Source organism: Hypanus sabinus, chromosome 3, assembly GCF_030144855.1.
Source record: "Hypanus sabinus isolate sHypSab1 chromosome 3, sHypSab1.hap1, whole genome shotgun sequence".
In the NCBI taxonomy this organism is placed as follows: domain Eukaryota; kingdom Metazoa; phylum Chordata; class Chondrichthyes; order Myliobatiformes; family Dasyatidae; genus Hypanus; species Hypanus sabinus.
In genome coordinates, this window is record NC_082708.1 from 141,184,998 (window position 1) to 141,197,009 (window position 12,012).

General features: G+C 35.4%; 1 protein-coding gene across 5 annotated transcripts in view; it reads right to left on the reverse strand.

The window, feature by feature from the left end:
* kiaa0232 (KIAA0232 ortholog) overlaps positions 1–12,012 on the reverse strand; it is a 133,869-nt gene that overhangs the window by 3,734 nt on the left and 118,123 nt on the right. For all 5 annotated transcript variants that reach the window (XM_059965242.1, XM_059965243.1, XM_059965244.1 and 2 more), the window contains 2 exons: positions 3,382–3,490; positions 371–465 (listed from right to left, as the gene is read on the reverse strand). In XM_059965242.1, the coding sequence (XP_059821225.1) occupies positions 371–465; positions 3,382–3,490 (204 nt within the window). The remainder of the gene's footprint in view (positions 1–370; positions 466–3,381; positions 3,491–12,012) is intronic.

Below are 12,012 nucleotides of genomic sequence, written 5' to 3' on the forward strand. Positions count from 1 at the left end.
TCATAGTTAAACAGCACATTTTGTAAACAACAAATCAATAAATACAAGTATTGATATGGGCCTCATAAAATGTTGTGCATTTTTAGCAGATGAGAGACAGGATCAGGTACATTAAGAAACAGAATTTCAGCATTACACAACCATTCACATGAATTATAATCAGATTTTATCTGCTTAAAATTTTAGTTACACATTAGGTTTTGCAATTCTCCCCCAAGTTAACTCAGTCTGATACTGTACATTCAGTTCTCATATAAAAACAACTTAAAGAATACATTGTAACAATTGCTAAATGATAAAGGATTTCTGTTTCAGTGTAATACTGAAATTCCATCTTGGAAATGGATTTTTAAATACCTGATTAACTTACCAGATCTAATGGGAGGAGACAATCTCCATTTTGTGAATGTCCTCTTAAAACTGGACAATGATTTCCATCTTTTCCCCTTGCATCAGTGTAGCATTCTTAAGAAAGAGTTGAGTGAAAATAATTTATAGATTTTTATTATAATACAAAATATAACTTTAAAAAAACTACATCATATATTTTCACTTCCAACTATTCAATAAATTAATAAATGGAGAGGTTTTTAAGCAAAAATCTTTTAATTGGTGTAACCATTGTTTTGTCTGAACAAACACTGATGCAACTGTAACTCTACACATCAATTATCAGAGAGTACAATCTGTCTTGCTAAATATATAATATTTCAGTTTCTGCAGTGGGTACAGAAATTGCTCTTGCTCACCTACTACAGTACAGAAATCATTGCATGGCCCTTTATCAACTATGTAAGGAGACCAAGATCATGAAATAAGTGCAGCTCAGTGAAGCCATTCTGCACAGCTGGTTCTTACTTCAATACAAATCTAATATTTTCCCATCATATCATCCAAATGATTCTTTAAAGATTCTATAGTCCTATTGCATGCATTGGGCCCAAATCTCTCTAGACCAGTGGTCCCCAAAGTGGGCAATTTTATCACCCTCCACGGGCAGTGGGTGTTTCTAAGGGGGGGGGGTAAAGATAAAGCAAACAGCGGGGGGCACTTGGTGGCATGGGATTACAGGCTTAATTTTAAAAATGAACTTATTTTATATGCATTTGATTCTCAGTGCCACACAATCACCTCAGCTTTTGCTAACCCACCATTCTCTTAGACTTTGCTCAAAGTGTGTTGTAGTTCTTGAAAAGCAATGTGATGTTTCTTTATTTGCAGTATCATGAGAAAACTGGAGTGAAGAAAGAGTGTTATTAATGGGCCTGGTTTATGCATTATTGCCATCCATTACAGTTGTACAGTATTAACTGGTACGATTCCCAAACTCTAATCATTTAGTGACGCAATTCCTGTGAATTAGGGTATGGCATTCAAGCCTTCCAATCCTGAATAAAATAACATCCCTCCAAGAGCATCTAACCAAAATCGTATGCAATATTCCATGCGTGGCCTCACCAATATCTTGTACGTGGTTTCCCAACTCTTGTATCCAATGTCCCATCTAATGATGCCCAACTCCATTTACCTTCTTCACTGCTTTGTCTACCCGTGTTGCCACTTTCAGGAATCATATATCCTATCTGTTCTAAAATACTCAAAAATTCAAAGAACATTTATTATCAATGTTTACAGAATACAACTCTGAGATTTGTTTTCCCACAGATAGCCACAAAACCAAGAAACACATGAAACCTATTCAAAGAAAACATCAAACTCCCACTGCATAAAAAGACTGCAAATCACGCAAATGGCAGAAAACAAGCAAGAACACATAAAAATATAAAAAAATCAATCTACAGTCCTTAAAACAGTCTAGGAATGTTCAGTTTAATTTAGCTTTGAGGTGTTTGTTGACTGCAGGCCGTAGAGCCAGTCTGCCCTGATCAAAATTGCACAAAATAGCAATTTTAAAAAACAGACTAAGCAGAAACCAGTAACACAGAACATGAACTGCGAGGTCATTCTACCAAGAGTCTGGCAGCAGTAAGCAAGAGGGAGAGAGATGGTCAAAAGCAGGCACTCGCCTTCCACTCTCTTCCTCAATGATTTCAGTTTTGCTTGACATTTTAAATCAATGAGATCAGTAAGAAATGGAGTAAGTCATGGGCTAGCGCCCCACCTCTAGTTTCCTGACCCCCAGGCCACACATTCCGCTCCAAACCTCTTGGAATTCCCTCAGAGACAACATGTAACCAGAATGTTCAATCGACCCAAAAGCACACCATCAAACTCTAACTTACAGGTTCCAATCACATGCAGCTTAACAGTAGAATCATATTTAAAAGAAGTAGCTTTGTAAACTGCCCAAAAGGCATCACCAATAGCCGCAATGTTCACAGGTATCACCTTCACCGGGCCCCTTGACACTTGTCTGAGTTAAATCATATCTGCCATTCCTTTGCACACTTTCCCAGTTAATCCAAATCCTGTTGTACTACAATACCAATATTGGTATTATCTGTAAACATAATAATATGCCACCTACACTCTCATCAAATTTACTAATATAAAATTATAAGCAACTAGGGATTTAACACCAGTCTCTGTGGTACAGGCCTCCAATCTGAAAATCAAACCTCCATGACTTGCCTCTAACTCATTCCTCCGAACTAATTTTATGTGTGTGTTGCTCAAGATTTCCAGCATCTGCAGAACCTCTTATGTTTATAGTTTTGGATCTAATTGGTCAGCACACCATGGATCCCATGTGATCTCACCCTCTGGGCAGGTCTATCATGTAAGATCTTGTCAAAGACCTTGCTAATGGTCATGCAGACATCTACTTACTCTGACCTTGTCAGTCCCCATGGTCAACTTTTTGAAAAGCTCAGTTGAATCCTTGAGACACTATCTCCCATGTAAAACGCTACATGCACTATCCATGTTAAGTCTTTGTCTTTCCAAATGCAGATACAGTAGATCCTGTTTCTCAGAAACCCCTCTAGAAACTTTCCCATGAGTGATGTACAGTCACCAGCCTGTAATTCCCTGGATGGTCCTTGCAGTCCTTTTTCCTTTACCAAGTCTTAGTATATATTTAGTTAGGTCCAGAGATCACCTCAAGACTGTCAACACAATATCATATGTAACATTGATATGTAACAGGCCTTCCCTAATTTCCTTCGTTTCCATGATCTTCTTCACAGTAGAAGCAAAAGTATTAATTTAAGAGCTATTTATTAAGACCATTAAAGGGACACATTTACTCTCTCCAGTTATCATTTTGCTGTTAATATGATTAAAGAATCTCATATTCTCCTTTAACTTACCTGCCAACAGAATCTTATATCCTCGTTTACCCCTTCTGATTTCCTTCTAAATGGACTCTTAGCTATTTTTGAAGTATTACTTAGAAATTGAGTTTAATTATTGACTTGCCTGCACACTCGAGCCCAGTAAACGGCTGTGGGTACAGTGTATCTCGCCACCATTCTGGTTCTTCCTTGTAGTCACTCTTCCCTTCTTGGGTCAACTCTGTGAAGGGAACCTGACATAACAACATTAATAAATTTGCAAACCAATTTGAAAGGCCATAATTTTATGCCTACATTGGCGACTTGGAACAGATTTTACTGACATTTTGATTACTGTTTACAAATCATTGCTTGAACACAATGCTAAATATCTTGAGAGGTCACTATTTGCCATGGAAATGTGGAGAAAAAAATTAAAATTTACAAATTCACTCTGAAGATTAATTTTGCTGAACAGTTATAATCAAAGTATTGCATAACAACATAAACTTGCATCTACAGAGACTTTCTAAAAACTTTTTTATTGAGTTTTCAAATAATTACAGAAATAAAAGAAAATATATGAGAAAAAATATAAATATATACCCTTCCCCCCCCCCCCCCTAACATCCCTATATAAAAAAGAAAGAAAGGGAAAAAAAGAAAGAAAGAATGAGTGCCTGGATATTGGAAGATCCCCACATGCTCCATGGAGTTCGTAATAACTTTAGTATATATATTTATTTATTTCCCCAAATAACCAATTATTTTATCTTCGGAGCACCTATATACTTAATCCTGTCTTTTGTAAATAAGGGCGCCAAATTTTCAAAAATTTTCATATTTATCTCTTAAATTGTAAGTAATTTTTTCAAGTGGAATACAGCCATAAATTTCCTTCTTCCAACGATCTATACTTAAGTATGTATCCAATTTCCAAGTAACTGCAATACCCTTTTTGGCTGCTGCCAATGCAATTTTTATAAATTCTTTCTAATATTTATTCAATTTGGGTTTCGGTTTTATCCCTTCAATATTGCCTAGTAAATAATATTGGGTTATGTGGAAGTTGTGTTCCAATAAAATTCTTAAATTTGTCCAAAAACATTGAATTTTAGAACACGACCAAGTAGAATGTAAAAAAGTATCGATGTCTTGTTTACATCGGAAACACTGATCGGATAAATTTGGGTTTAATTTATTTATTTTTTGTGGTGTAATATATAATTGATGTAAAAAATTATATTGCACTAATCTTAACCGGACATTTATTGTATTTGTCATACTATCAAGACATAGTCTTGACCAATTTGTTTCTTCAATTTTAATATTCAAGTCACTTTCCCATTTTTGTCTTGACTTATGGACTCCTTGTTTAATTGCCTGTTTTTGAATCAAGTTATATATATAAGAAATAAATTTTTTAATCTTTCCTTTTTGAATTGAAGTTTCTATTTCATTAGATTTCGGCAATAACATTTTGTGACCTAATTTTTCTCTTAAATAAGCTCTTAGTTGGAAGTAACAAAAAAGAGCATTGTTTGATACTTTATATTTATTCTTTAATTGATCAAATGACATTAATATACCTCCTTCAAAACAATCTCCTATATATCTAATCCCTTTTTGAAATCAATTATAAGTTGATTATCCATTGTAAAAGGAATAAGTCTATTTTGAATTAAAGATCTCTTTGCTAATAAAGATTTTTGTCTCATCATCAACATTTATCTTATTCCATGTCAATCAAATGTTTTAATATAGGAGATTCTTTCTTTTCCCGTATCCATTTGGATTCCCATTTATATATAAAATCTTCTGGTGTATTTTCTCCTATTTTATCTAGTTCTATTCTAATCCATGCCGGTTTATCTTTCTCAAAAAAAGATGCAATAAATCTAAGTTGGTTTGCTTTATAATAATTCTTAAAATTTGGAAGTTGTAACCCTCCTAGATCAAATTTCCATGTCAATTTTTCCAACGATATTCTTGACATCTTACCTTCCCAAAGAAACTTCCTCACATATTTGTTTAACTCTTGAAAAAACTTCTGAGGTAGTTGTATTGGTAATGATTGAAATAGATATTGTAGTCTAGGGAATATATTCATTTTTATGGTATTTACTCTACCTACTAATGTTATTGGTAATACCATCCATTTATCAAGATCTTCTTGAATTTTTTTCAGTAATGGTAAGTAATTTAATTTATACAAGTTCTTTATATCATTATCAACTCTTATACCTAAATATTTTATACCATTTGTCGGCCATCTAAATTGAGTTATTTTTCGACATTGACTATAATCTTCTTTAATAAGAGGTAAAATTTCAATTTTATCCCAATTTATTTTATGACCTGATATTTTCCCCATATTCTTCTAATCTATAGGCTGATTTACGCAATGAGTGCAATGGGTTTGTTAAATAAAGCAGAACATCATCAGCAAATTAGAGTTAATCATATATTCTTCCTGATTAACTCTAAAATCCTTAATATCTGGGTCCATTCTAATTAATTCAGCTAATGGCTCTATCGCAGACACGAATAAAGCAGGTGATAATGGACAACCTTGCCTAGTTGACCTTGTTAGCTGAAATGGTGTTGAAATTTGACCATTTGTCACTACTTTAGCTTTGGGATTAATATTTAAGGTTTTAATCCATTTTATAAAAGATACTCCTAATCCATATTTTTCCAATACTTTAAATAAAAAATCCCATTCCAATCTATCAAATGCTTTTTCTGCATCCAAAGCAACTGCCACACTCATTTCCTCCCTCTTTTGTGCCAAATGAATTATACTAAATAACCGAGTTACATTATCTGCCGATTGTCTGTTTTTAATAAATCCTGTTTGATCCATATGTACTAATTTTGGTAAGTATTTGGATAATCTGTTAGATAAGACTTTTGCTATTATTTTATAATTAGTGTTTAATAAAGAAATAGGTCTATATGATGTTGGCTTTAAAAGATCTCTATCTTTTTTTGGCAATACTATTAAAATAGCTGTCGAAAAAGATTCTGGAAGTTTATGCGTTCTTTCCGCTTGATGTGTTAACTCCATAAAAGGAGGAATTAATAAATCTTTAAACTTTTTATAAAATTCAGGCGGAAAACCATCTTCTCCTGGGGATTTATTACTTTGGTGATCCTAGGGCTTCTTCGACCTCTTTCAATGTAAAAGGCATACCTAATCCCTTCTGTTCTTCCGTGTTTAATTTTGGAAGAGTTATTTGTGATAAAAATCTTTCTATCTTGACATTATCATTTTGTGATTCTGATTTATACAAGTCAGAATAAAAATTCTTAAAAGTTTCATTAATTTCTAAAGGTTTATAAGCAATTTTATTTACTCTTGTTCGAATTGCATTTATTGTTTTAGAAATCTGGTCGGTTTTTAACTGCCATGCAAGGACCTTATGTAATCTTTCACCTAGTTCATAATATCTCTGTTTCGTTCTCATAATTGCTTTTTCTGTTCGATATGTCTGGAGTGTATTATATTGTAACTTATTAATAAGTTGTCTTCGTTTTTCTTCTGTCATATTTCTTTGAGATTCTTTTTCTAATTTTGTAATCTCTTTTTCCAATTGATCTATTTCTATCATATATTCCTTCTTAATTTTAGAAGTATAACTTATTATCTGCCCTCTCAAGTATGCTTTCATTGCTTCCCACAATATGAATTTATCATCGACTGAATGTGAATTTGTATCTAAAAAGAACTGAATCTGCTTTTTCATAAAATCACAAAAATCTTGACGTTTTAGTAACATTGAATTAAATCTCCATCTATAAATTGATCCCTCTTTATCTGTCATTATCATTGTCATTATCAAAGGAGAATGATCTGACAATATTGTCGCTTTATATTCTACATTTTTCACTCTACCTTGAATATTCGTTGATAATAGGAAAAAATCTATCCTTGAATATGTTTTATGTCTATTTGAATAAAATGAGTAATCTCTTTCTTTTGGATTAATTCTTCTCCATATATCAATCAAATTTAAGTCTTTCATCAATGATAGAGTTAATTTCACTACTTTTGATTTTGTGACCACCTTTGTTGATCTATCTAAAACTGGATCTAGACAAAAGTTAAAATCTCCACCTATTAATATTTTGTCATGTGCATTAGCCAAATTCAAAAAGACCTCGTATAAATTTTACATAATTTTCATTTGGTGCATAAATATTCATAGGAGTCCATAGTTCTGAAAAAATTTGACAATGTATAATTACATATCTCCCCGCCGAATCAATTAATACGTTTTGTATTTTAATTGGTAAATTTTTATTAACCAAAATTGCAACTCCTCTCGCCTTTGAATTAAATGAAGCTGCAAAAACATTTCCAACCCAGTCTCTTTTTAATTTCTGATGTTCTTTGTCTGTTAAATGTGTTTCTTGTAAAAAAAAAAGCTATATCTATTTTCATTTTTTTTAATGTATGTTAGAATTCTTTTTCTTTTTACCGGTCGTTAAGCCCATTAACATTAAAACTTAAATTCAGTAAATTAGTCATTATTTTTAATTATGTTACTCCAAGTTATAATACCTAATCTTCCAACTTTCGTGGTATCTTGGGAAATCTTTTTAAAATTCTCCATGTTGCTATTTGTGTCCCCACCAATCATCCAGGCAGGAAGATAGAAGAAAAATAGAGTATAAAGAAAAAAACAAAATACCCCCCTCTGTTGTACAGGTCATGGCAATTGCCATGATTACATACGTGTATCCCGCAGTAACTGATCCAAAGCTCCCCAGCCCCCCCGCAACATAAAAAAGTATATATATATATATATAAGAAAAAAATACTATTCTCAATTATTATTTCTGAAATTTTGCTTTTCTCCCGTGTCATCCTTAAATGTCCATCACTTCCATTCACTGTCTCTATCTTCATCTTTAATCCATCATGCTTGGAAGTCTCTATGTATAATTAGCCAATGGGTGGAAGTTTTTGTGCGAACTCCTCCGCTTCTCGATAATCGTTAAAAAATCTTCTTTTTCCCTCCCTCCAAAAAATTATCAGCATTGCTGGGTGACGCATTATGAATTTATAACCCTTTTCCCACAAGACATTTTTCACTGGGTTAAATTCCTTCTTTCTCTTCAAAAAGGTTATAACTTATATCAGGATAAAAAAGAACTGCCTTCCCTGCTATCATCAATGGCCTGTTTCTCTTTTTGGCACGTTGGGCAACTGCCTTCAGGATCTTTTCTTTATCTTGGTATCTTAAGCATCTTATTAAAATTGATCGTGGATTTTGATCAGCTTGAGATCTTGGCCTTAAGGCTCTATGAGCCCTTTCAATCTCAATTAGAGTATCTTCTTCCATTTCCAATTTTTCAGGGATCCATTTTTGAAAAAAAAATTATTGGATCTTCTCCTTCTACATCTTCTTTAAGTCCAACAATTTTAATATTGTTTCGTCTACTAAAATTTTCAAGCTTATCAATTTTTTCCATAAATTGTTTTCTTTCTAATGTCCAGGCAGTAGTATCATCTTCCATTTTATTGTTTCTTTCAACTATGTCTTCCATTGTAGTTTCCAAATCTATAATTCTCTTTTCCATTTTATCCTGTCTTTTTGTCATTTTATCAAACATCATCTGCATATTTGTCATTTTTCTTTTGATTACTTTTAATGCGTTTAATTTTTCTAATTTACGCATTATTTGTCTCAACGTCTTTTCCATATTTCCAGAAAGACTTTTGCCTCTATCTTCGTCTGATTTTTCCAGAGAATCTGACTCTCTCTCAGATTCACTTTCACTTTCGGTTTCAGTCGTATCTGGGATTAGTACTTCTGGTTGCTCCCATTTGCGCATGCTCCTTCCTTCACGCTTGTGCAGTACTCGTTGATCTTTTCCTTTAGAAATGGTCGATGTTGCCGCAGTTTCCTGTTCTGTATCGCCGGCGGTATCATGTACCTAAGCCCGCTGTTCCTTGGCAGAAGTGGGCCTTGATTCTGTTCCAACTTGCGTTGCTTTCACGGTAGTAGTTTTCTTCATCTTCTGTTTGTGAGGCACAACTTGAAACAATCCGGAGTAGTTTATAAGTAACTTTTAGAAAGTATTGACTAACTTTTCTTCATTTAGACATTAATAATTTTTTTTTTTTTAAAACGGGAGAGCTGGGTTCCAGCGTCTCGATCCTACATCATCACGTGACGTCCCCCCATCTACAGAGTCTTGAAAAAGTATTCAGCCCCCAAGCTTTTGTTCACATAAATATTACAACCAGGGATTTTGATCAACTTAAGAGAATTTTTATTTGTTAATCAAATGCTCTTTTGTTTTTCCCCACAGAACCCAAAATCAGGGAAGATTTGAAAACTAAAAATTCAAAAACTGAGTTATCAACAGATCAAAAGTATTCATCCCCTTTTGCTCAGTACTTCAATAAACAACTTTTCATAGCTATTACAGCCAGTAGTCTTTTTTCTGTTAAGTCTCTATTAGTTTTGCACAATGTGATGGAACAAGAATTGCCCATTCCTCCTGGCAAAATTGCTCAAGCTGTGCCAGGTCATTTGGTAGCAGAGGATAGCAACCTTGCGGTCAGGACTCTGATAGGACCACTCGGGGATATAAATTGTCTTCATTTGAAGCCATTCTATGTTTGCTTTGGCAGTGTGCTTTGGGTCGTTGTCCTGTTGAAGATGAATTTCACCCCATTTTCAGCTTTCTGGCAGAGGCTAGCAGGTTTTTATTCAGGATCTCTGTATTTAGCATCATTCTCTTTCTATCATTTCTGACCAAATTTCCAGTTCCTACTACTGAAAAGCATCTTTGTAACATGATGCTACCTCCACCATACTTTACAGTAGGGATGGCTGATGCACAGTGTTAGATTTACACCACATATACCACTAAGTGTTGAGACCAAAATGTTCCACTTTAGTCTCATTCGACCACAAGACTTTCTTCCACACAGGAACATAGAAAACCCACAGCACAATACAGGCCCTTCAGCCCATCAAGTTGTACTGAACATATATATTAGACACACACATAAATACACAAACCCAACAGCTCATCAGCAACTTAAACCTTTGTCCTCTTATGGCAACCATTTCAGCGCTGGGAAAAAGCCTCTATCCATCAGGTCACCACTCATCCTCCATCACTTCAAGGAGAAAAGGCCGAGTTCACTCAACCTATTCTCATAAGGCATGCTTCCCAATCCAGGCAACATCTTTGTAAATCTCATCTGCACTCTTTCCATGGCTTCCACATCCTTCCTGTAGTGAGGCAACCAGAACTGAGCACGGTACTCCAAGTGGGGTCTGACCAGGGTCCTATATAGCTGCAACATTACCTCTCGGCTCCTAAATTCAGTTCCATGATTGATGAAGGTCAATACACCATACACCTTCTTAACCACACATTCAACCTGCACAGCTGCTTTGAGCATCCTATGGACTCAGACCCCAAGATCCTTCTGATCCTCCACAATGCCAAGAGTCTTACCATTAACACTATATTCTGCCATCATACTTGACCTATCAAAATGAACCATTTCACACTTATCTGGGTTGAACTCCATCTGCCACTTCTCAACCCAGTTTTGCATCCTATCAATGTCCCGCTGTAACCTCTGACAGCCCTCCACACTATCCACAACACCTCCAACCTTAGTGTCATCAGCAAACTTACTAACCCATCCCTCCACTTCCTTATCCAGGTCATTTATAAAAATCACGAAGAGTAAGGGTCCCAGAACAGATTCTTGAGGCACTCCACTGGTGACCAACCTCCATGTAGAATATGACCCGTCTACAACCACTCTTTGCCTTCTGTGGGCAAGCCAGTTCTGGATCCACAAAGCAATGTCCCCTTGGATCTTTACAGGATCTTCTAAGTGATGCTTTGTAAAGTCTTTATGGGCAAGGTTATGCTTTTTTTAAGCCAGGGCTTCTTCTTTGCCAGTCTTTCATAAAAAATCCTTTTTGTGCAAGGCCTTAGAGATTTGTGGAGCCATGAACTTCATCTCTAGTTGAGCCACTGACTTCTTCAGCTCACCAGAAGAGACTGTTAGTGTCACAGTAGCCTCTCTTACAAGTGCCATTATTCTCTAGTGAGTAATTTTAGAGAGCAGCCTGACTTAGGCAGTGTGGCGTGGTTTCACAATGGACTACACTGAGCTCTGAGGCATGTTCAGTGCCTTTGAGATAGTCTCATACCCTTCCAGAGATTTGTGCTTCTCTATTAACATTTCCCTCACTTGTCTTGAATACTCTTTTGTTTTCATTTTGGTTCAGCCTGTTGAAAATATACCATACTGCTCGAAATTACAGAGTGAATGAGTGAAGCCTCCATTGGTCATGGTCAATCATGGATGTTGCATTCTAGATGTCTAGACATGCCATCCTGGGCAGTACAAAGTGGAGAGCAATCTCTCCCTCTCCATGCATCTAATGAACCCAAAGGAATGGCAGTGACCAATACAGTCTGGCACCAGCAGTGTCGCAGGAGATGCAAGTCAGCGTTGAACTCAACATTGGACTGCCTTAAGGACTCCGGCTCTGGATTTTTCCCTCGGGGTTTACTCCTGAAGCCTTCCCCTTGAGTGGATCGAGCCGTAAAGCAGCAAAGGATTGAGATTAGTGTATTCCTTCTCCTAGATGAGCTGCTAACCATGGCTGATGCAGCCTCATTTGGTTTTAAGGCACCAGTAACCCACCTTTTCTTCTTCTCCTGTCAGTAGATATGGTTCTGCCGGGCTTAGTTGCTAAGCCACACATGAAGGCCAACATGG